The sequence below is a fragment of the Phymastichus coffea genome, unplaced genomic scaffold (assembly GCF_024137745.1).
Source record: "Phymastichus coffea isolate CEN01 unplaced genomic scaffold, Cenicafe_Pcof_1.1 PCOF00018, whole genome shotgun sequence".
Classification (NCBI taxonomy): Eukaryota; Metazoa; Arthropoda; class Insecta; order Hymenoptera; family Eulophidae; genus Phymastichus; species Phymastichus coffea.
Window position 1 is genome coordinate 2784220 of NW_026706829.1, and position 27448 is coordinate 2811667.

At 34.4% G+C, this 27448-nt stretch overlaps 1 protein-coding gene across 2 annotated transcripts in view; it reads left to right on the top strand.

Moving 5' to 3' along the window:
* The window catches only part of LOC131675258 (signal peptidase complex subunit 3), a 338782-nt gene that overhangs the window by 68970 nt on the left and 242364 nt on the right, over positions 1–27448 (top strand). For both annotated transcript variants that reach the window (XM_058954171.1, XM_058954170.1), the window contains exon 2: positions 3672–3745. In XM_058954171.1, the coding sequence (XP_058810154.1) occupies positions 3672–3745 (74 nt within the window). The remainder of the gene's footprint in view (positions 1–3671; positions 3746–27448) is intronic.

Consider the following 27448-nt stretch of genomic DNA (forward strand, 5'->3'; position numbering starts at 1 on the left):
TTTCGCTTTACGGGCATGGAAGTTTTTCCGAGCTAGACCAATGCATAGGTCGCATAGCCCGTTTCTTCAGCTTCAATTTGCTTTGAGATATCAAACTTTGAATGCAAAAGGATTCTTCTCTACTCAGCTGCCGATATTTCGGGAACTACTAGTCGCCCAGCGAGCGGACAGAGGATTTCTTTTTCTGCAGAAAATTTCCTAAATAAATCTATCATGGTTAATTTCGAAAAGAAATTTTTTTCAACTGTAACTGATAGGTGACAACTCGCGCGAGTCGAGTTTGTCCCGTACGAAGGCTCTTTTAACAGCCGAGCGGCCTTAGACTCGGGCGGTAGTCAGGCTTTCGGGCACCCCGGCCCGTTCCCGCGTCGATAATGAAATCCGTGTTAATTATAATTTGACACTCGATATCGTTTTTGTAAAATAGATAATTGAACGTTTATAACGTTCTTCGGTTATTTATTAAAAGCAAAATTGTAATAGCGACTCTCTTTAATATAGCGGGGAAGCATATGGATACACTTATAGATGTTTACAATTATAATATTTATTCTAGTCTCTTTTATAACATAAATGAATTAAGCAGAATAGCAGAATATATATGTATCCTCAGACGCGTAATTTTCGCGTTGCGATATCTAGTATTTTTTTTTGGTTACATAAAAAATATAATAGTATTACTCACTTCGTATTATTACAGTAAATATAATTTGGTCCAAATTATTATTCGGTTCGTGATATGGGCAATCACCTTTCCTTTTAATCTGGTCAGATTCAATCGGTCCAATATGTTTTTACAATGCTGTAGTAATGCGCAAGACAATGATAGTTGCTATGATTTTATTTATCTAACATCTTCTTTATCTAATAACGTAGTAACACGCTAAATAAAAATGATAATTCCTGTGATTTTCTGCTTATGTAAAATTATTGAAGCAATCGCACTCGATACTTCTAATTTTTGATTATAACTCAAAACAATTAAAACAACTCAGACTTTTATTATAGTTTTAGTTTCAGTAGGAAAAGAATATGTGGCCTTCTTAATTGAGCACTCGCTTGTAACTGACTAATTCTACCGCTCTGTTTTCGCTGGCTTATTATATAGCCTTTGTCCCTAGCATACCGTCTCTCTCTCGCGTATATGCTTCGGATGTTTACGCTTCTCGTAGCGGGTCGTCTTACCTAGCTAAGCACGCTGACTGCAGCATGCAGTCCCAGCATGCTGGCTCAGCGTGAATCAGCCTCTGCCGCTCATTCCCATCGAGTCGCGCACACGAATACTGCTAGCTATGCTATGTCCGAACGGAAGTCCGAACGAGAGCAAGGTTTTATTCGATAGTATATATTTGTAACATAATAAGACGTCACGTAATAGTAACGTTAACGCAATAAAAAACTAAAAAATGCCATTTTGCGTTTTTTTTTGGTTAATCGACTGTATTTTCCTCAATCTTGGGAGGAAAGCTCTGGTTAGAAGAATATTTTACAGCTTAATGGATCCCAAAGGCCCCCCCCTCAATTGGTAGATCGATCGGTTCAGCGGTTTTCCTGGACCAATTGATTGAAATTTTGAAAAAATTAAGGGAACAAGGTTTTGGTTTCTTAAACTCAACCTAATTTTTTATAAAAATCATTAATTTCATTATTTTTATACTTTTTACTCAATTTTGTATTTTTTAAAGATTAATTATCAAGAAAAAAAAAATCCAAAAGAAATTTGTCAAAAATTTCGAAAATTTCCAAAAAAAATTTTATTACGATTAAAAAAATTCCGTAAAATTTGTAAAGTATGTAAGCGCGCGCGCGTGTGTGTGTACCGTATCAGCATCGAGTGTTCCCGCTTCTACCCCTAATCACAACTTGCAATCTTTGTCACATATTCGAAATGCAATTTCGGGTCATCCGTTGAGGGATCTAACGTCAAACTCTGGTCAAAGCGTTCTCTAATGTTGCTATATTGTTCAAGCTCGGGTAATTTTGACGCAATCGGCGGCCTGTTATATCCTAGACGTGCTCTATAGGATTCAGATTAAGAATCATTGTAGGATGTCTCAACAATCTAATGTTGTTTCACTGAAAGAATTGACAGATGGTATCCGCCGTATGAGGCCTAGCATTATCCTGCATAAAAATAAATCTTCTCCTATTCGGTCGATATAATTCCTAGAATTCCGAGTTTCTCGAACAATCACTAAAGGAGTTCGAGAATCCCTCAAAACTGCAGCCCAAACCATCACCGATCCTCCACCGTAAGCAGCTATGGGCCGAATAAGCCGTTGTCCATAATGTTAATCTGTTTGATGCCAAGCTTAAGATCTGCGGTCGTTTCCATACAGGAAAAGTCAAGACTCGTCAGAGAAAAAAACATTGTTCCAATTTCTTATTGGGCAGTTTACATGGTCGCGAGCGTACTGCAGACGAGCTCTGTGATGTGCAACGGTCAACATCGGTCTACGAGCAGCAGTTCAAGCACGGAGTCCAGCTTCGCAAAGACGACGTCTTATCGTCGATCGAGAAATGTTTTGTGTCTGTCGTCGTTGTCGTTATTATTGTTGCTGCTGTCGTTGTTGTTGACGGTTTGGGAACTATCAGGCGATGACGTTTGCTGAGACAGAAGGGTCTTGAGTATCCTGTCGAATAATTGCCCGGTCGTCTCGAAGAGTCGTTGGTTGTTGGCGGCCTTGTCCAACACGTCGTTCATATGCATTTGTTTCCAGGAATCGGTTATACGCATGAGAAACAACCGAAGCATATACACCGACTTGTTCACCAACCTACCGATATCTGTACCCCTCCTGTACAAGAGTCACTAGCCGAGCGACTTCTGGGAAAGATAAATGTGGTCTGGGGGGCGTTATGTCGCAAATTGAATTTCAAAAGCTGCTGTCAGTAATTTCTTTTTAGAAATTTACAAAAAGAGATTAGTTTTGAAAAAAACTGTTTTTTAACATGATGGCTCTGCAGAAAACGTAAAGATTTTGTCGCTCAGAATTTCGCACGAGTACCGTGTGCATCTTAGGGGTATCAACTTTGAATTTATTCAATAAAATTTTGTTTAACGAAAATAAAGGTTTAAGTGTATCCATATAATTAATTTTTAAAAAATACAAAATTGAGTAAAAAGTAAAAAAAATAAAATTATTAATTTTGCAACGGTAGTTGATTCGGTTAGTCGATCCATTCGCGATTCGGTAGCACTTGCGATGCTAGAGCGACAAAATCAATAAGTTGTATTTCAATGATACATTTCAGAAATCTTTCGGAAATATTTCACAGAAATATTTTGCGAAAGCTTTCAGCCAGGTTTCAAATAATATTTCTAAAAGATCTTTAATTAATATTTCATAATATTTCTTTAAACTTTCAAAATATTTCATAAAATATTTTCAGAATCATCCATGGAAAATTTTTAACAGAATATTTTTAATATGTTTGAGAAAAATTTCTTTAAAATATTTCTACGAAATATTACTGGGCTATTTTTGGAACCTTTCAGAAATATTTCAGCGAAATATTTCTTAAAAGATTAATATTGAAATATTTCATGTGTGGAATATGCGTCATATACATTACATAAATCAATATGAATACAATTTTTTAATTAAATATTTATTACATCACACGAAAGTTTATGCTTCTTAATTCTCATTGCACATTAATTATTTCAGGAAAAATGTTCCAGACTACAGTGCATCAAGAGAAAGGAACGATCTTGGATTTGTTACATTTAATTTACGGACTGATATCCTTTGTATTACTATTGAAGCTAATAATCAAAGCTAATTATTATTAATTATTTACAGTATTTCTTTTAATTTCACTGCATTTATTGGTATACGAGGGAATTTTGAAATTGGGCGGGCTATGTATATTCAATCATTGATATTTTTTTTTATTATGTTGGTATACATGTCCCTCACATATGCTCACATTTTCAGCCAGTTTGTATGTTTCTTTTTTTCGAGACAGAAACGTTAGACGTATTTTTTGTACTCGGTGATTTTCCATCGAAAACAATGGATCAAAGAGTTTACATAAAATTTTGTGTAAAAAATGGAATTAAGTGCTCCAAAACACTTGAAATGTTGACAGTGGCAATGATGTGTTTGGACTAAATCTGTTTACACTTTTATTTAAATTAGGCTGATTTTACTCTGAATCTAGTAAATAATTTTTATTGCAACTCTTTACGAAATGAACATCCTTTATAGCTTGCAGTGTGGTTACCTTCACAGTTTGCATATATTACTTCTTTGATTTTTCCTTTAATTGGACATCCGTAGTTTTATGGTTTTGTGCACATTTAACACATACTGCTCTTTTGTAGCAGTAGTTTTTAGTGTTTCCGAATTCTTGGCAATTTTGACATTGAGGGATGTCTTTTTTTACATTTGGTGGTTCGAATTTCATTACTGTGTTCAGTAGTCTGTTAATTTCATAAATATCTTGGCTCTTGTCATCATGTTCAATTTCAACTGTAAATAATAGGATCAGAAGTTGTGTGACTCGGTGTAGCATATAGCGAATACTTATCATCTTGATATTCTTCCGTATTTTTCTATAGCTTTTTTTATATCTTCAATGTTAACTGATAGATGAATAATTCGCAAGGTGACTTAAACCTTTGTCCTCTTTGCGCTGATAAGTATAGAATTGAGTGTTTTTATCTTTTAGTGCGCTTACGATCAGCAGGTATTTTTTAGACGTTGTCGGCTGTATTTTCACTTTGTTATAACCTAGCACTTTTAAAGTGTCATTGTCTTTGGTTACTGTCTTTAGAAAATTTTCTAGTGGGCGTATATTCTCGACGTAATAAACAAATATCGGAGGTGCTTTGTTTTGTATGACGTTTGCTTCCTTGGGTTTTACTGTACTTGGTTCATGGCTTTGAAGAAACAACTTATTCTGCTTCTTCGTACTCGCGAGATAGCGCGTTTGGGCTTTGAGGAAGAATATTCTTATAGTAGACTAATTCAAAGTCCAATTGCTACAACTCAAACACTCATCTTGCAAGCCACCGGGTAGGTCTTTCTTTCTCCGCAGCCAAGTCAAAACCATAGTAAAGACAGCAGTAAAATACGCGCCCTTGATAGACAGTCTGAATTTTTTAATTGCTAAAAGAAAAGCTAAATATTTCAGCTGGGAACCCGTATAATTTCGCTCGTTATCGTTCAACATACGACTTGCATAGTAGATGGCATGATCGTAGCTATCGTCGCTCTTTTGCATCAAACATGTATCCAGTACATAGGATGATGCAACGCAATTGACTTGGAAGGGCTTATTAAGGTCTGGCCTCACTAGCGCCATAGCCTCCGTAGCAGCAAACTTCAACTGCTCGAAAGTAGTTTGCTTCTCACATGTCCAGTCCCAGTGCATCCTCTTATGAAGCAACTTTGTCAGCGGCGTCTTGATCTCACTCTAGTGTTCGATGAACCGAGACTACCAACCCGTAATACTTAAAAAACATCTCAATTGTTTCACATTCTAGGATGTAAAGTTTCACCAAAGTGGCTAGAACTTACACATTTTCTTTAATAGTTCATATCCGATATTAATTGATATAGTATTAAGTGACAATTTGAGTTTTCGCGTTTCAATATATTTACTTTTATATAAGGAATAATGACGTAAAAAAAATATTTTTATCGATAGTATCTTATGATATTCGATATTGACTATAGTTAATAAACTAAGTTTAACTAATAGGTGTCCGCGATAAAATAAACATGAGAAACTATTAGCAATGGTACGACGTATGTCCCAGAGGCAATGTTAACAGTCATAGGAAAAGAAGTCTACGTAATACCGTAACATTGATTCAGAGTCACTCTCTACCTTATTTATTTAATTTGACGAGAACAATTTCTGGTTTAGGCAAACAGAGTATACTCTCATAATGTCTTACAAGAATCCGCACAAGTCTCGACCTAACGTCAGGCGAGGCACCTGGATATATGCCGAGAATTCTTATGCAGACACTCTGGACTATAAAATAATTAAGTAAATTTTGTAAGGAAACACTCAAAGGATCTATCTCGTAGAGAAATATATTTCCCCACGAGTTGTCCTTGTGATGCTGTTAAAAAAGGATGGTCGCTAGGCGAAGTAGTGGCAAATGATTGAATTTAGATCAGAGTACGTTCTAATCGTTTAGTAAATCACCAGTCACTGTCCGTGTTGCGCGCAAAGAGAGGAAAGAATTCCTTTGCGGCAAACGCAGGCGTATTTATACATGGGCGAGGATTCGCGGCTACGCCCCATCAAATTTTACACAATCTTTTCACAGTTCGCACGAGAACTTTCGAGTATTTCGGATATTACCTTGCTTATTCTTAGTTCTTCCATATAGTTTAATAATTTACTATTTATCTCTACTATTTTAATATCTCTTACGATTCATAAGCCAATTTAATTGTTAATTTTATTGAAATTAATTTATCCTTTGAAATTTCATTGTTCTTACGTTACATTTTAGATATAATTTTTAATTATTTCTCTTTTTCGCTTTAATTAATAGCATTGCTAAAATTTATAGACTATTTTGCTATTTCGAGATTCACTTCGTGAGAATTCTCAAATCTCAAATTCGTATTCTAAGCTATATTTACGCTCTTTCGTCACTTCATATCACATACAAAACAAATTTAAAAAACAAAAATCAAAACACTCTGTGTAAACCGTAAGGTCAGTTTAAATCCTATAAACACTTAATGTTATTTATATATATGCAAATTGGCTACTATTTACGTATGACGTCACTCGTCCTCTGAGTCTGACGTTTTTAATTTTCGTGAACTTGCTCCGATACTTGCTTTGACTGTTATAAGGGCGCAGGTTATTTTAGCACTGCTTTTACTCATTCGAGGTCCGGACACAGACATATAGCCAAGAAAAGTCATGCTCAAACAACCATACTTGCACTTTTCCACGTTGATCTCCAGGTTTGCGTCATTGATTCATGCTAACGCCTTTTCTAAACAAACCAGATTTTCTTCAAAGGTCTCCGTAAGCATGATCACGTTATTCAGATATTTAAACACGTAAGGCTAGTAACTAGAGCCAAATAAAACTTCAATGAGCCTTGCGAATGTCGCCTGTACATTAAGCAGTTCGAAGATCATATAGATGACTTCTAGAATCCACAATCCGGAGCGCTGAAAGCCGTGTACTACTTACTCTTTTCTAACAAGGCATTTGCAAGTAGGTGTCCTTCAAATCAATTTTCGAAATGAATTACAACCCTCGCAGTCCATCTAAAATGTTGTCTACTCCAGATGCTAGTGCATCGATTCGTGTGACTTTGCTGATAGGTCGCAAATCAATGCATAGCTGGTTTTTTCCATTTTGTGTATTGATGCCCTGTATGTCAATCACGCGCTCGATAAGACCGGTTCTACCTCGCGACTTTTTTGGAACTACTCACTTCACAAGAGCTTCGACTCGCTCATACTAACACGTCTGTAGTATTGACAAACTCGCGATCTTGGCTGCTGTTATTCTTGTTACCGCTTCCTGCTGTGGTTACTGTTATGAACTGGTAGTGTATTTGCTGCTGCGCGTGGCTGTTGCCGTCGCTCGACGGTATTGAAGAATATTTCTGATCTTCGTAACAAGTTTAAAAATAAATTTACTTATATTATTGGAAAGTTTTCAGCTCTAAATATTGTTAATAATAATAATACATGTTCCTAAGCTTGAGGAAAATAGTGTCCATTGAAATAATCTTGGAAATACCTTCGAGATCATAATCTTCCATTATTTTCTTAAATACGAAGTGACAGAAAATCCTAGTGAACTTTAAAATATTTTGTAAGAATACTTTAATTTAACATTTTTATATGTGTAATGTTAATATCACCTATTATTTATAATATTGTTTGTACTCTCGTGGTCTGTCGTGTTAATGAGTAAGAATTTGTTTTAACCCATTAATACCCAAGCCGAATCTGGTAGAGATAGCCTTGAAATAACTATTGAGTTCATCTTATAGCTCAAAAATAATTTACACGAGTTTTTTCTTTTTGCATTTCCAATTGTTTATAAAAAGTTATTTAAACAAATTGACAAAAGTTTTAGTTTTTTGAAAAACTATTTACGGCAATCGGTTCTACGGGAAAAACCAAGGCGAAAACCTCTGTAGCGTTTTTTTGTCAGACTCGATTTTGTTGGTGTAATTTCGTTATAAACAATTTGAAACTGAGAAGTGATGCTGACCTCGTTGTATCCCAAGCCGAATCTAGTCGAGATAGCCTTGAAATAACTATTGGGTTCATGTTATAGCTCAAAAATAATTTACACGTGTTTTTTCTTTTTGCATTTCCAATTGTTTATAAAAAGTTATTTAAAGAAATTGACAAAAGTTTTAGTTTTTTGAAAAACTATTTACGGCAATCGATTCTACGGGAAAAACCAAGGCGAAAACCTCTTTAGCCTTTTATCATACAATTGTAATTAGAAATCATAAAGCAGTTTCCATCATTTGAATTTTACGAACCGAATGTGAACTAAAAATAACTTGAAAAAGATTTTCTACGGTTGTACTGAAATAATCACACCATCAGTAGAGATTCCTCATAATTTTATAATTCTTTCTAATTTTCATTCCTATCTTCATTTCAAATGTAAATCGACTAAATAGTTCGGTGTCATATACTATTTCGACGATTGCTTGTCACTCAGTGAAATAGAAGACCATTCTATTATATTGAATAAATTACTGATTTTGTTCATTTTATATACTTCAATATAAAACTATAATACCATGACGAGGCGAAGAATTGCTGATTTGAATGAGATGGTTGACGGTGATGATATAGATGGTGACCATCATGTTGATATTGCATTTCTTCCAACAGAGCATGAGAGCTCAGATGAAGGTTCAAGTAATGAAGAAGAAGAATATACTTCACTTCGGATGCTTCCTACAGGATCGTATGAATATATAAAGAGTTCTTATACTAGTGACCAGAAGTTACTAGAACCGAATCATAAGTATGATTGGCGTGATAATGCTTTGAATTATGCCGATCTTCCAGATGATGACTATGATCTTTCATCTATTTCATCATTTTACTCAAAAAATTCTTTGGAATTGTTTGAACTCTTTTTTTCTTAATCAATGAAAAACTTTATTATAGAAGCTACTTCCGAAAACCACTTTAAATTAACCAATGATGATTTAGACCGATTCATCGTGATCATTATGATTACTATAGTCAATTCTAGGAAAAAGCAGTCTGAATAGTGGTCCAACAAATGACTTTTGCAGTGTCCAATAATAAAAGAACTTATGCCAAGGGAAAAATTTGTAAAAATAAAAAAAAACATTAGGTTTTATAAACTTCAAGACAAAGATGAAAAAGATAAAGTCTAGAAAGTCAGATATTTATTTGAATTATTTAGAGAAAATTGTATGAGATATGGATTTTTTGATTATAATTTGTCAATTGACGAAGTGATGGTCAAATATTTTGGAAGATTCAGCATCAAGCAATGCATTAGGAACAAACCTATAAGATTTGGGATAAAGCTATGGGCACTATATTCTTCAGATGGATATATATATATGATTTAGATATATATACGGGCAAGTTTGGTACTGAATCTGAAAATCGCTTTAGCTTCTGTTTGTTTGGGATCGAGAGTGGTTATCAAATTACTTCAAAGGTTCCTGGAGACGGTTAAAAATGAAAATCTGGCAAAATATCATTTGTTTTTTGATAACTTCTTTACATCTCCAGATCTCATGATTCACTTAAGAAATATTGGATTATCGGCTACAGGAACTGTTCGTCAAAATCGCGTCAAAGCAAAAATCGATATGTCAAAGAAAGCTGATAGAGGAACCACTATCTCAGTTCATGAAGCCAATTCAAAACTGAATTACATAACGGTAATGGACTTAAAACCCGTATCAGTTCTCTCAACTAAATACGGAGATAAACCGAAAGTTAAAATGAAAAGATGGCATAATAAAACTAAACAAAAAATTCTCTTTCCTCAAGCTTTCTCAATGTATAATAGGTACATGGGTGGAGTAGACTTACACGACCAGCATTGTAATGCACTTATGCCTACAATCCGAAGCAAAAAATGGACGTGGTGTCTCTTCATGAGACTTACTCAAGCTTCATTAGCTAATGCTACTGTTATTTACAATAAACTCCATCCAGATGAGAAGAAAGGTTCAAAAGATATTGTGGAGGAAGTTTGTGAATATTATATTCAAAAACTCGAAAATACTCATCGACCCAAACGACACAAAAAAGTTAAAACTCCGACAGAGGAACATCAGATAAAGATTGGGAAACGTAGAAAGAATGACAACGAAAATAGTTCAGTATTGACTGAATATTCTTATTCAAAATATGATATTTATTTTTGCAAAACTCACAGAGAAAATCATTCGTAATTGTTTTTAAGGATCTGTTTTGAAGAAAGTAGTTCTTTTACCCATAATGATTAACAAAAACAGTTGGGTCGAAAAAAATAATGTTAGAGAGGTTTTTGTCAGCATCACTTCTCAGTTTCAAATTGTTTATAACGAATATACACCAACAAAATCGAGTCTGACAAGAAAATCTTACAGAGGTTTTCGCCTTGGTTTTTCCTGTAGAATCGATTGCCGTAAATAGTTTTTCAAAAAATTAAAACTTTTGTCAATTTGTTTCAATAACTTTTTATAAACAATTGGAAATGCAAAAAGAAAAAACACGTGTAAATTATTTTTGAGCTATAACATGAACCCAATAGTTATTTCAAGGTTATCTCGACTAGATTCGGCTTGGGATACAACGAGATCAGCATCACTTCTCAGTTTCAAATTGTTTATAACGAATATACACCAACAAAATCGAGTCTGACAAGAAAATCTTACAGAGGTTTTCGCCTTGGTTTTTCCTGTAGAATCGATTGCCGTAAATAGTTTTTCAAAAAATTAAAACTTTTGTTAATTTGTTTAAATAACTTTTTATAAACAATTGGAAATGCAAAAAGAAAAAACTCGTGTAAATTATTTTTGAGCTATAACATGAACTCAATAGTTATTTCAAGTCTATCTCTACCAGATTCGGCTTGGGTATTAATGGGTTAACTTTGAAAATGCTTATGAATATTAAGTTTGAAATACAATTATAAATGAATATCTATGATTGTTTGAATCGGGCTGAAGGAAAGATAGACTTTACCCTAGTTTCTTATGGTGCGAAGTGTTCCATAAGCAGAGCTTAAGTCTTTCTTGTAAAAAGGATGTAATTCAGCCCAAGTTTCTCATAGCGCGAAATGTTCTATGAGTCGAACGTAAATTACAATAGGAAAGGAAGGAATTGCTTAGTTAATCACTTGAAAGAAAGAACTTAGGTATATGCCAAGTTTATTCAATTTCGAGCACTCACTTTGCAAGAATAGGAAAGACTGCTAGCCTGTGCAAAAATTAGCGTATTTATACACAGATTTTCCCGCCTATTTTTTTTTAATTTACAAGAGAATAAACTGTAATTACGAAATTCTAAAACATGTAAAATTTACAGAAATAGATATGGATTATTTAGCTATACTTTACAATTATCGCAAAAAGTATAATCAAAAGTTGTTAACCAGTAAAGTTATTTAATATAATAATGCAATATTTATAATAAAATGATAAAATTTGACATATAGCGATAGTTTGTTGCTTGTAGAAGTAATTGCAAAACAGAACTACTTAAATTAGTTAATAACATTTGAGTTATAATCAATTTTCGTATTTGGAACGGTTTTTTGTAAAATCTTGTAGCGCAAATAATAAATCAGTTAATTAAAATTAATAAATCATAAAAATATCCTTGTTCTGTACAAAATTAACGCTTTCGATTCATATACAATTATTTGTTTAAATAAATTATTAATTATTTAATTATTGATAACATTAATAACTAAGCTGTTATCGATGAAACGAATCCTTACTCATGTTTCTTAGATAGTCACCTCGAGTTCAGAATATCCGTTTTTTTATAATAATCGATGCCCTAAAATCTTTATAAAATATTCTTTGTTACATTGAAATTACTCTTAATCTACGCATTTTAATTGAAAATAAAAACTATTATATCTATATCTATAAGTAGAATGACGTCACGCTTCTTAGATGGTCATGAAATTTGATTCTAGTACTAATACAATCATATAATATATGAGGTAGCACCGTTTAATATGCTAATCGATTTAAATAGATTGATGAGTTTAGCAGGTTTCGGTAATCCAGTGAAAATAAGAGAAAAGCTCATAGATAAGACCGTTACATATAATAGTCAATTGAATTTCTTCAATGGAAATAAATGAAAAACTTTTGCTTCCACCTCTGTTATAATAAATGTTATTATAAATTGATAATTTCATCGTTTCATTCTTCTTAAACAATCCCCTCATGTAAAAATAACACAGGGCAACAAAATTTGAAAAGTGAACTGACCTAGAACTGTGACTAGGTATTCTCAAAGGCTTTTCAGTCGCTGAATCCAAATCCGGCGGCAGATTTTATCCATCACGTCAGATTCCCGAGATATCTTAACCTAAAAGTGCAAAAAACACTGTTTTTGGCTAACTTTGAGGTTATGTAAAATCTCTACTGAAGGTTTTTTAAACGGCCGACGGCATCTCAAAGAAGAATTCTAATTCTTCAAAATCCTTCTTTCAAATTTAAAAAATCTTTTTTCTTCGTTGAGATATCGATGTTTGAAGTTTCATATTTTGACGACTTCGCTAGTAGGCAGAAACGGCAGGATTCTCTTCACAAGACATTTCCAGGCTGAAAGACTACAGTTTGGTCCATGTCAATTGTATGTATGTATATATATGTATGTGTGTGTGTGTATACATACATACGTACATACATATATACAGTGTGTCCTATTTTAACTTACAATTAGACCGTAGAATATCTAAAAACATTGCTAAGTATACGAAAAATGTTTCAGGTAAAAGTTGTATGGTTCAGAGGGGGTCAACTCATGAAGACATTAAACTTGACCTTCAATGTGATTTTCAAGGTTATTTGAAGGTCAACGTTATTTTCTCAAATATCGTCAAAATACAAAACTATTTATATATAAACATCGTTATCATAACAAAAAAAATTTACAGTTTTTGCATAATTAACTTAATCTATTTTGTCGTTTATCAGTTTATGTTTCTTAAGTCTAGTGTTGGTAATCTCTTCCGAGAGCAGTTTGCTAATAAGTTCGTTTGAGTGGTTTTGCAGTCTGGTGTGGTATTTTTTGTAGAAATTGGTTATTTCTTCCTTTACTGTTGTAATCTGTAAGGCTTTTCGAATAATCTTCTTTCACACAAACCAAGGCGCGTTTGTTATGCTGCGTAGGACTTTCGATTGAAACCTTTCCAGTATTTCGATGTTCGAGTTCGAAGCGGCTCCCCATAGTTAGATACCATAGGTCCAGACTGTCTTAAGTATTGCTTTGTATAACAACAGTTTGTTTTCGATTGTTAGCTCGGATTTTGTTCCAATAAGCCAGTACATTTTTGTCCATTTTAATCCTAGTTGTTTTCTTTTTGTGAATATATATTGTTTCCATGTCAACCTTCTATCCAAGTGAATGCCTAAGTATTTGACATGGTCTTTTTGGGGAATGTATTTGTCATTTAAAGTAATAGATGGGCACGTATTTTTACAGAGAGTGTGAACTGATTTACTTTCGTTAACTACTATTCTCCACCAGTTAAGCCAATTTTGAAGGTGATTATCTATGTAATTTTGAATTGTTTTGAATGCTGTTGTTGCCTCTAGTTGTACAGATAGAATTGCTGTGTCATCTGCATATGTTGCTGTCACGATGTTATTTGATATTGGTAGATCTGAGGTGTACAACAAATATAGCGTTGGGCCAAGACACTGACCTGTGGTAGTCCTGCCTTTATTAGATGGCTTTTTGACTTACACTTGTTTATTTTGACTTGAAAAGTTATATATTGTAGGTATGACTGAAGTAGCTCGTAGTGGCGCACAGGGAGAAAACTCTAGAGCTTGGATAACAGTCTTTCGTACCACACTCTGTCGAATGCTTATGCGACATCTAGAAATAATCCAGTGCAATACTACCTGTCCTCTATCGCCTTCTTAGCCACAGCCACTATTCGGTTAACCTGCTCACACACACATACACACACACACACACACACACACACACACACACACAAAATCGTGGAGTGACTATTCCTGAATCCGAATTGATGCTTGGGGATAAGTTTCCTGTTTGCTATTGTTGGAGTGATTCTAGCTATTATTAGTTTCTCAAAAATTTTTGATAGTGAAGGCTGATCGGTCTATAAGACGTTACCAGTTCTGGTTGTTTTCCAGATTTAGGTATTAATACAATCTCAGCTACTTTCCACTGGGAAGAAAAATAGCAGAGACGCAAGTATGCATTAAAAACAATTGTTATGTATCTTATCGCATTTTTGAGTAGCATTTTAATCATTTTTCCCGTAATATTATCAAATCCGGGAACTTTTCTGTTTTTAATATTATTAATAATGAGTAATATTTCCTTCATTTTTATCGATTTGATCGCAGTGCTCTCTTATGTATCAGATTCTTCTAGTAAAATTTTTTCTTCCCGTTCGGTAATTATTCTTTGGTGTGGCTGGAATACAGTGCTAAGGTGATTTGCGAAGGTTTCAACTTTTTCCTCGTTCGATCTCGCCCAATCACCATCCGATTTTCTGATAGACGGTATATATAATGTTGGTCTTTTAAGTCGTTTTGTGGCTTTCCATAGTGAGTAGTCTGTTGCTTCTGTTGGACTCAGTGTTCTAAGATAATTTTGTGTTTGGGTATTTTTTTCTTCTTGTAGCATTTTCTTTAGGACTTTGATTGCTTTGTTGAGATTTGATTTATCTTGACTTGATCTGGTTATTTGGTATCTTTTTCTTAGTGATCTTTTTTCTTTGATTTTTTTGGCTATTTTAGAGGAGTTGATTTGTTGCGTATTATTTCTGGTTGTTATTGTAGAGCAGTCATTAATGATGTTAGATAAAAGTACGTGAAGTGAATTTATGCAGCTTTCTATATTGATAGTTGTTTTAAGTGGGACATTACACGTAATGCGTTCATCTATGGAAAGAGCATTTATTTTCCAGTCCACTTTTATGTGTTTGTTTATATTGTTGTGTACTTGACGGTGAAGAGTAATTATTACCGGCGAATGGTCCGATGTAAGGTCTAGGCATGATGTCGCTTCGAAATAATTTTTCGTCACCCCGACACGAAAGTACGTCTTCCGTGGTTGCAATTCAGCTTCGAAATAATGGGTTTTGCAGACCGAAAACACACGCTGCCACTTAATGACGCATGCGCAGTGGCAATAAATACGCGGCCGTGCACACTACATACACAGTCGCTGAAAGCTACTTAATATAATAATACTTTTTGATATAAAATTTAACTAGAATAAAAAAAAATAAATTAACTGAATATAATTATATATATCTCTCTTTTTTTAAGCTAACTTTCATTTTTTTCAGTACAGTTACATTTGAGAAGGTTAAAAGTACAATTATTAAAAACACAGTTTTCAAATGTTATATTGTGTTTTTCTAATGATGAATTTATACAATCGTTAGAAAAACACAATACAACATTTGAAAACTGTGTTTTTAATAATTGTACTTTTAACCTTCTCAAATGTAACTGTACTGAAAAAAATGAAAGTTAGCTTAAAAAAGAGAGATATATAGTTATACTCAGTTAATTTATTTTTTTTATTCTAGTTAAATTTTATATAAAAAAGTATTATTATATCAATTAAAAGACTGTTTTTCAATACTAACGATGTATTAAATAAAACTAATAAAGCTATATGAATGTAAAAATTAAATGATGTTTCTTTGTATTTATATATTATATTATATTTATACTTGAATATATATAAATATATGTATCTATATATATTTTTTTTATGGTCGCCCCGACCAGCAAAATCTCGGCTTCGCCTCGTTTTTGCAAAATTCAGGCGACCCCACGTTTTCTCTACAGAAAGAAACGGTAGGTGTAGAAGCTGAAATAGAGTGCTAATGTAAAAAGTGTCCGCGAGCAGCACTAATGCAGTTAGTAAAAGTGAAAACCAGCTGGCAGCGAAAATAAACATGGCGGCGAGCAAGCGGGAGCAGCCGACAACGTTATTTTAACAATTATTATTAATTATTGGACGTACTTTCGAGCCGGAGTAAAGAAAAATAGTATACGATACACTGCTGGAAATATCGGATGTTCGAGCCGGTGAGAAATATGGCCTCGGCTTTGCCTCGGCCTTATCTCTCATCGACTCGTAAACCCAACTTTCTAGCCTAGTATCGTAATATACTATTTGCTTATCCCTTTTACTATTGCAAAGTCAATCAAGTCCGGGAGCTCTTTTAAGTCTGTAGGCTAGTATGTTGGTTCTCCGGTGGATATTGGGGTGAATTTATTTTTTTGTAGTATTTCATAGAGTACTTTGCCTCTGGGTGTTGAAGTTTCTGATCTAGATCCTCACCACCGGTGCTTCGCATTATAATCCCCTCCTGCTATAAAACGGTTTCCTAGTGTTTTGAAGAATTCTGTCCATTTTTCCTTTGTGATTGTTTTGTTTGGAGGACAGTAAACAGCTGATATCGTAATCGGTCCCTCTTTATCTTTGATGATTATACTAGTTGTTTGAAAGAAGATTTTACTAGTATGTTTATGAACGTGGTGATTTATATTTGTTTTGATTAGAATCGCAGTACCTCCGTGTGCTTTATCGAGTGGATGATTTGTTTTGTGTACTGAGTAGTTTGGTATGTGGAGAAAACTTTTACTAGTAAAGTGTGTTTCTGAAACTAACATAATATCAATATTTTCGTGAATTAAAAATGCTCTTAATTCGAGGTGTCTCCTCGTAAGGCCATTTGCATTCCAGATAACAATTTTTAGATTTGACATGGTTATACTAATTTATTAATAAGTGTGGGTACTAATTTTAACAATGTGTCCATTGTTTGTGTCATTTTTTCCATCAATTGCTCAAGTTTATTAATTGACTTTTCATCGTTACTGCAATTGTTTTGTTCTGTGTGTACTGCTGTTTGTTTTGGTGTTTCTGTTTCATTCTGGCCGTTATGTTTAGCTATTATCTGTGCGTATGTTGTGTTCGGTCTAACTCTATTGTCATTTGGATTTGAATTTGCGTTTGTGATTATATGTATTTGTGTGCTATTTTGAAATGTTTTTTCACGCAACTTGGGAAATAATTTTTGCTGTAATTGCTTACGTACCGAGCAACCTTTATAGTTTGCTGTATGATTTCCTTTGCAGTTTGCACATATTACATCTTTGATATTTTGTTTAATTGGACACTCCTTGGTTTGATGATATTCAGCACATTTAACACACACTGCATTTTTGAAACAGTAATTTTTTGTATGTCCGTACTCTTGGCAGTTTTGACACAAAGGAATTTCTCTTTTTATGTTTGATGGTTCGAATTTGATTACTGTGTGAAGAAGTTTGGTTACTTTATAAATGTCCTGACTTTTATAATCATATTCAATTTCAACTGTGAAAAGCGGTAGTGGTGCTTTTGTGATGCGATGCCTTATGTTATAAATACTATTAGTACTTTGTGTCCGTGATTTTCTATGGCAGCTTTTAATTCTTCAGTATCAACTGACGGATGCATGCTTCTTAGTATTACTTTGAAACCTTTTTCTTCTTTACGCTAGTAGGTGTAGAATTGTGTCTTTTTTTCTTTCAGTGCATTTATTATCGGGAGATACTTTTCCGATATTGTTGGTTAAATTTTAATTTTATTTTGCCCTATTACTTTTAGTGTATAATTATTTTTAGCTATTGTGTTTAATAATTTTTCTAACGGTTGGATATCTTCTACGTTGTAAACAAAGATCGGGGGGATTTGTTTATCGTTTTGTTTACTTCGTTACTTCCTAATTTTTCATCTTCACTATGATTATTTTCTTTATCATCTTGTAGTATTTCGAATCCAATTCTTGTTTTACTCAGCCAGTAGTCTAATTTTGCTTGTTTGTTCATTTGAATAATTTGAGTTTCATTGCCTGGGCTGCTTCGACTGCTTGGACTTCTTTTGTTAGAAGAAATTTTTCATTCTCCAGGTTTGTCTTTATTGTTGGATAACGAATCATCGCTTACTATTGCGGCCATTTCGGCCGTTTTGTTTTGAGGTTCTGTTTATACGTATTTCACCTTTAACTGTCACTTCACTTGATATGTTATTGCTATAACTATAGCTTTTCCGATAGAGCGCAGTTTTAACACGTCTGCTCACCTCAAGGTTCAAACGCTAAGTGATTGCACTCAACACCTTTTTTAATATTCTATTAAAACTCAAACTCTGAAAAACTCAAACTCTGATAACTCAAACTCATAAACTTAAACTCTGATAAACTCAGTTATAGATTTTAGTTTTGTAAGAAGAATTGTAGCCTTCTTAGTTGGGCGCTCACTCCTAATTGCCTGGTCTCGCTCTCACAATTCATCTGTGCCTTTTCGATTCCCTCGCTCATTCCTTACACTCTGTCTCTCTCTGATTTACGCGTTTATAATCGCTTCATGTTTCCTAGCCTAACACGCTGAGTGCAGCATACTGTCGCAGCATGCTGCAGCAGTATGCTCTGCTTCTCCCACTTATTCCCGCCGTGGCACGCACAAGGGTACTGCTGACCATAGTGTCTTATCGGTATGTTCTTGGCCTTAGTGTGACACGAATGGGGCTCTCGTAAGTGAAATTTTAATTAGATATATTATAACAAAAAAATTAAATGGTCCGTCACGTAACACCATCCTTTGTAATAATATATACTATATATAATGATATGTTATACATGATATGGCTACATTAAACATATTTATTTATAAGTGATCAATTATGAAAGAATAGATTTTTTTGTACTCATCATTAGAATTATATATTATATGTACTTTAAAATATAATATATAAATATATATATTGTCCATGTTCCATGATCAACCATGAATCATGAAATACATTTTTTTACTCCTAGTTATTGTGAAACCGTCGATTATTTTAATTTCTATGTTGGCAGTACTTTGCTACTTAAATTTAAAATTATTATGGTTCTGCTTATTTTATTTTTCTTTTACTTCATTTGAGGTTACACTCATAAGTATTACTTTACTTTTCAAATAAATTTCATGTAGTAAACTAAGTTGCAAAACCTGTTGGTTTAATATTTGATTTCAATAAAAAAAATAACAAACATTTCCACTTATTTTGTGAATATCTTCTGGAAACCATTAATAGAGTTTGTAGATTTGTATTTTAATGATCGATAGCAAATAAAAGAAATATAAATAACAATTTGTATCAAAATCTCCCCTACAAAAATTTACGAAAATCATGAGCTACATTGTTTTTCAGGCCGCATGAAATTGTCGAAGACATATATCCTTATTTCATGGAGCTCAAATGTTCATTTCAGTCAGAAAATCCAGTAGAGTCGGATGCACCAAATGCAGTTTTTAATATAGTTTTAGGTAAAATTATTAGTATACTTGTCAGATTCGATACAGGGTGGTCAAAACGCGGAAATGGACGAAGTTACGACAGTTTGAACAGTTATAGTTGTATTATTGGACTGTTGAGTAGAAAAATTCTTGATTACGCTACCAGGAATTGTAAATGTAGGCTCTGCGATTTGGGGTATAATTTCAAAGATCGCGACTATCATAAAAATTTCGTTGGCAATGCCAAGGCGATGGAAGCCGATGCAGGAATTTAAATGATTAACCACAGCAGTATTCTCAAAGAAGTTTGCTTGCAACCCAGAGTAATTATAGGAGATGAAGACAGTGCTATGATCTCAGGTGTGCGAAAAGATAATCCCAAAGTAACGTACCATAAAATGACTGATAAAAATCTTTGAACAAAGAATTTTGCTGATGAACTATATAAAATGCGTGATTCGCATATACAATTGAATAGAAAGGGAGTGATCAAGCATATAAAGAAATGTTTCAGTTATGCTGTAGCCCGAAATAAAGATGAAAGTGCTAAACTAGCAAAAAATTTGGAACAGATACCTGATCACTTATTTGATCGCCACGAAAATTGCGGAACATTGTGCAAATCAAAACAAAAGCACACTGTAGTTTTTACCGATTCAATTTTATATGAAGCATTGGTGAAATTCTTTTTAAAATATGCTCTCAATACCCACAAATTTTCCATTGCAGCTTCTAGTCAAGCTAATGAAAGCTGGAATAATACAATAGCACATAAATATCGTAAAAATGTTTGCCTTTCTACAAGTTCTGCTAGTGACTTCAGAGTTGCCTATAGTGTATGTGTGAAAAATGCCGGAGAAAAGTGTGTTATAAGTTATCGAAAAACGTTACGTTTACTTGACGGAAATCACTCATATCGATATACCCTGAGAGCCGATCGCAAGAGAGCCAAGAGAGCAAAAACAGTTACATTAAATTCCAGTAAGTTGAGACAAATTCAATGAAAGAACGAGAGAGAACTGTTGAAAAAGATTAATGAAAAAGCAGCAACCTTACAGTATCAATCAAATTGGGCTTTTGATGATGTAATGAACAATATTGACAGAAGCTGTGACAAAATATCAAAAGCTTCCACAAATATTGTTTACTTTGATTTGAAAACTACTGGATTCGGCCCAAATGCTGATTTTTTACAAATTGCTGCGCAAATGGATGAAGAAAGATTTAATGTTGTAACGGGGTGAATAAGCTAGTATAAAAGGAATTGATTAAAGCACAAACTCCCACGATGCAGAGCTAACCGCCGCTCCGTTAAACACGTATGAGTATACGTGTATTCGCCTTTAGGTTTGATACTTTCGTTTCAGTGTATTCTTTCCAACAGAGTTGAACTCATCTTAAGTCATCTGACTTGTGACACTCGATCTATCTTAGGTGTGAGTGACTTAATGCTTATTGCAACTAATCCCCTAGATGAAATCGGTTCAAAATTTAATCCGCAATAGATCCATTAAACTAATAGAAAACGAAATGACGTAATGCGACGAATAAAATTAATATCGTTTATGACTAGAATAATTACAGTCATTGATGGGCCGAAAGACTAAAGCACGCGAATCGGATTTACAATTATTAATAATAATACGGGGAGAGAGAGAGACAGAGAGTGAGAGAGAGAGAGAGAGAGAGAGAGAATTCAAAATTCTGCCGCGAAATCTAACACTCGGCGCGAATAGAAAAATAACAGTCGCGATAGACAATACTCTCGCTAGTATTTTGTCGTTCATAAAAAAAGGGAGATGCACCTACCCTGCGGTGCAATTACGGTGATCAGCCGTAATTGATGAAGAAATTAACTGTTGGTGCTCCTCAGGAACCATCTGCGCTGCCTCGCTCACAAATCTGCTGTTGCTCTAACAAAAGCTGCTGCTCGTTTGCTGCTGTGTTTTGCTGTTATCGTGATACTGCTTGCTATCACTCGCGCACGTCCAAAAAACCCAGGGAAACTTTTATTGGCAGAACGGCGAAACACTGTGCAAAAACTATTTGGCGGTACTCTACCAAGTAACAGCTGAAGCTTAACTGAAACGTTGAACTCTCGCGCGTCCCCTCTTTCTTTTAGTCGTTCGCTCTATCATCGCGAGTGCCACCGAATCGCGAACGGATCGATTAATGGAATCGACTGCCGTCGCAATTTCTATATCAATTCTTCAAAAGACATTGCTGCAAGCGCTCCTTCAGTTACTGAACTACACAAAAAAATGGAAATCTATATCTACATGATCAAGTTTTAGAAACAATGAATGTGACTGAAGTTTTGAAACTGTTTCAAGAGTTTTTAGAATCGCTTTCAAAAAAGCAAAATTGTTTATTGGTAGCACATAAGGCAACTACGTTTGATACGCCTCGCTTATTACAAGCTTATTGTAAGTAACAACATGCTTCAAAATTTGACCATAATAACAGGATTTTCGGATACATACCAGTGTTCAAGAGACTTCTTCCATAAAGAAAAAATAATTTCACTCTATCATCGTTGACCAAAGATTTTTTAGAACCAGACATATCTGGTAATTTTCATGATGCTATTTATGATGTCAGTGTTCTGCAAAAACTAGGACGTGCGCTGAACACTGAAAATAATTGCTATGAATACAGCAAACGTTATATGAATGCAAGAACAGTTTAGTAAATAATGCTAAAGTTAACAGAAATTTATAATTCCTGAAGGAGTTGCAAAATATTGTTTCTCCATTAATTACAAAAAGATTAGCATTTAATGATAAATCTTATAATGATTTATTGCAAATATACAACAGTAAAGATGGAGAAAGCGTAAGAGAACTATTTACTGAAGCTAGGGAAAATGAAAAATTTAGAATTACAAAAGATAAAAAGATTTTAACAAAATTTATAGAGTTTCTTAGGAGCATAACACAGCAAAAATAAAAAAGATGTGCCATAATATGTAGAGTATAATTGTCTATTATAATCCTATTTATTAATATTATAGAAACATTACATAATTTTTTATATGGTACTATAGTAATTGCAGTTTTTAATTGCTGTGATAAATATACACTCCTCGCAAAAATTAAGGGAACAAAAAAATTTGTCAAATTTTTGGCTGATTTTCAACAGGCGGTATTTCAGTGAGAAATGGTCGTACAGGAAATAAAAAAATAAAGCTGTTGAAGATTGAAGACTCTAGTTTTTAGTTTTTTGGAGAAAAAATTTTTTGGAGCTCCGTATTTCATGCAATCCTTATACAGAGCGCAAAAAAAATTTTATCCAAATTTTTTACGTTTTGTTTCTTATTCTACGGGCATGGAAAAATTTGTTCGAGCTACGCCAATACATAGGTCTTTTAGCCTGTTTATTCAGCTTCACGCTGCTTTTCGCGGAGCTCAATTACGATCATTTGTCTCCGAGATATCGAACTTTGAATGCAATTTTGCATTCAAAATTCGATATCTCTGGAACTACTGGTGGCACACGGAGCGGACACCGAATTTCATCATCTACATAAAATTTCCGATGAAATACAGTCAAACGTTAGTAAAGAGAAAAATTTTTTTCCATCTCTAACATTGAATTGAAAAAAGTGAAAAAAAGTGACATTTTCCCCTTTTTTGGTTACTTGACTGTATCTTCAGTAATATGGGCGGAAAAGGTACAGTTAAAGAGAAATTTTACAGTCTAATGTCCCCCAAAGAACCCCCTAAATTTTTGGAGCGATCGGGTCAGCGGTTTTTCCGGACCAATTGATCAAAATTTATAACAAATTAAAGGAACAAGGTTTTTGTTCCTTAACTTGAAGCAAACTTTTTAAAAATCAAAAAATTCCATTTTTTTTTGTCTGTTTACACAATTTTATGTCTGTCTTGTTTGTTTGCTTCAAGTTAGGAAACAAAAACCTTGTTCCTTTAATTTTTTATAAATTTTGATCAATTGGTCCGGAAAAACCGCTGAACCGATCGCTCCAAAAATTTAGGAGGTTCTTTGGGGGACATTAGACTGTAAAATTTCTCTTTAACCGTACCTTTTCCGTCCATATTACTGAAGATACAGTCAAGTAACCGAAAAAGGGGAAATGTCACTTTTTTCACTTTTTTCAATTCAATGTTAGAGATGGAAAAAAATTTTTCTCTTTACTAACGTTTGACTGTATTTCATCGGAAATTTTATGCAGATGATGAAATTCGGTGTCCGCTCGCTGTGCGACCAGTAGTTCCAGAGATATCGAATTTTGAATGCAATTTTGCATTCAAAGTTCGATATCTCGGAGACAAATGATCGTAATTGAGCTCCGCGAAAAGCAGTGTGAAGCTGAATAAACAGGCTAAAAGACCTATGTATTGGCGTAGCTCTAACAAATTTTTCCATGCCCGTAGAGTAAGAAACAAAATGTAAAAAATTTGGATAAAATTTTTTTTGCGCTTTGTATAAGGATTGCATGAAATACGGAGCTCCAAAAAATTTTTAACCAAAAACACTAAAAATTAGAGCCTTCAAGCTTCAACAGCTTTATTTTTTTATTTCCTGTACGACCATTTCTCACTGAAATACCGCCTGTTGAAAATCAGCCAAAAATTTGACAAATTTTTTTGTTCCCTTAATTTTTGCGAGGAGTGTATATTCTTTAAATGAAACATAATGTTAATGAATAAAACATTATAACTGTTTAGACTATTATTAAAAAATTTAATGCATACAAATTCGACTGAATACAAATTTACTTTATTTTTATTTAATTTTTCTAATGCCTACAATAAATCTACTATACATATATTAAATATTATTTACAATGGACTGGAAAGAAAACAAATTACGCTTCATTTAAAGAACATTATGTATGTATGTACATGTAAGATTTTAGTGTTATCTACTTTGTCTATAGGTCGCCGCGGCAGCGACGTTACCAAATCGCAGTGATCGCACTCCGTCGTAACCTCAGACCAGACGAAAATTTTAATACCTCTTGCCATATCAATCTTCGATGTAACATATTACTATTAATATGACGCATGTTCTACTACTTTTTGAAAAAAATTCTAAAAAATTTATGATCACTATTCATTAAAATGTTCGTGTCATAAGAGCTCAGCATAGGGATTAAATGTTAAAAGTTAAAATTTTGAATCTGAATATCTCAAATTTGAATACCGCAAAGGGTACTGAAATTTCGCTTATGTATAAAACACGTTTAATTGAACATATTTTGAAAGTTTCAAGAAAATTCGAAGAAAATCATTTTGTCAGAGAACGTCCTTCAAAAAATTCTATGCGTATAAAGTGTAATGGTTGGTTAAATACTTCAGTGATTACTTAACGCTACTAAAGGTTTTGTCCTTCGCTGCGAGATTAACTGACGCCTCGGTCTCCTTTCGGTTGTTATTAAGACCAAAAAGATTTTTCTACGTTGCTCACGAAATTTCATTACACAGTTGTCTTCATTTTGACTTATTTTATTACGAAATATTTGTTCGAAAATTGAATCTACTCTTTCTTTTGAGTTATTAACGAAAAATAAATAATAGGCCAGAATTTTTTTTGCTAATATATATATATTGATTTGGAACGAAAGGCCAAAGCGTTTCGCCTAGCATAAAAACTTGGTCTTCAGGTTGGCTTCGAACGCTCAACGAGGCGCTCCGCCTCTTCTCTCTGGCGGCACTTCTCTTCGTCTATCTTCTGACACGGTTTTATTTCCTGTCATCGATCCACGACGAAGTCAAGGGTTTGGCGTAGTTCGACGGCACCCTTGATTTTGTCAACGAAGTCAATTGTTCATACGTCGTCCAGAACGTCGGCATAGGCGTTTAGCTCGGCGCGGGTCGCTGCCTGTCTGGCGTGGCGGCACTCTAACAGAAGCTTCCAGGTTATCCTACTCAGCTCGGAGAGAGGTGAAACCTTGCTCTGTCGATGGAGGTACTTCTGTGTTGACGGAGATGGGAACACTGTTCGGTGACAATCAACATCCTGATTTCGCAAAATGGCCGGCGAGGCATGGTGAGGGCACATATGTCCGGAGCGACACACCGAATGCCAAAGGAGATTACCCTGAGAAAAGAAAGCTTCAAACCAACTAAATCTATGTTCGTTAATGAAACCGTCCCTCACGGAATTCGACGTGCTCGTTTTGCTTAACGAGTCACGCATTTTTCTAAGTGTTTCCCCAGTGTGAGGTACTTTGTGTTGGTTAAATCTGTTTCTAGTCGCGTCACATCGAGGAAAATCGACGGCGAGAAGGATCGAAGCTGGAGAGATTTGCCGCTGGCACGCGAATCTTCCCGTCTTAGCCTTTCAGTTCATTGTCCCCCCCTACTGAGCTGATGTGCTCCCTGAGCTGATGCCCGTGCGTTCTATGTTCTATACTTTCAGTTCATCGTGTATATGTGTGTATGTGTGTGTGAAATTTTTAGACATAATAATGTAAATTGTATTTAATAACACAGGTCAACATGATTTATATCGCACGAACATGAGCAACATATTCCGAAGGTTTTTGATACGCTGAACACGAACCTGGCGTCAAAAATGCTCTATCTCATCACATTTTCGAGATATTCCAACCTAAAAGTGTGAAAAACACGTATTTATGCTGTTTTAGAAGCTATATTATACCGCAAAAAAATTTTTTTTGCTAAAAACGAATATAACCATCTCAAAGTACCGCTTCTGCCTTTTCCAACGCATTTTTCAAATTTAACAAATCTTCAATAATATTCGCCTGTAATGGTTTTACCCTTTTCCAGAAAGTCGATGAAGATTATTCCTTGCGAATCCCAAAAGACAGTCGCCTAACCTTCCCGGCCGAAGGAATTGTCTTCGTCTTTTTCGGAGCAGATTCCCCCTTGGTAACCCATTGTTTAGACTGTTTTTTGGTCTCAGGAGTGTAGTGATGTATCCATGTTTCATCTACAGTGATGAAACGACGCTTAAAGTCTTGCGGATTTTGCTGGAACAGCTGCAAACCATTCTTTCAACACTTCACACGATCTCGTTTCTGGTCAATCGTGAGCAATCGCGGCACCCATCTAGCGGATAGCTTTTCCATGTCCAAATGTTGGTGCAAAATATTATGTACCCGTTCGTTCGAGATGCCTACAGTATTAGCAATCTCACGCATCTTCATTCTTCTGTCAGCCATCACCATATCATGGATTTTATCAATGATTTCTGAAGTGGTAACCTCAACAGGGCGTCCAGAACGTTCAGCGTCTTTTGTGCTCATATGGCCACTCCGAAAATTTTGAAACCACTTATAAACCATTCTAATCGAAGGTGCACAATCACCATAATGTTTGTCAAGCTTCTGTTTAATCTCCTGAGGCGTTTTGCCTTTGAAAAAGTAATGTTTAATCACTACACGAAATTATTTTTCGTCCATTTTTTTACAACCACTCGATTTCTTTGATTGAAACGCAAAGTAATTGGCCGATCTGGCTGAAACTTGGTGTGTGCTCTTCCAAGATATGCCATTAACTGAAAATAATCTTGATACGCACTAGTAGCGCCATCTCTCTGACTTTACACGGACTTTTCAAACGACTCTCGTACTGGAAGACGGTCTCTCAGAAACTGTAAAAAATTATGCATATTTGTATTTCCGTCGAAAAAGTACGGGCCTATAAGTTATCCATTAACAATTCCACACCATACGCCTATATTCACCAAGAACCAATAGAATATCATCCCTTTCAGCCGCTGGATAATCAACCATAGTGAAAATTTTGATTATACCAAAAAAAAAACGAGGTAATTTTTCTGCGACTATTAAATTTAAGAAAAAAACAATTTTAAACAAAAGAAATTTAATTAGTTTAACTATTCAATAGGTAGTGCTATATTAAATATAAATTGTATGTAACAATAATAAGGGGTCAAAACATTGATAAAGTGAAGAAAATAGTATTGGCCAATCAT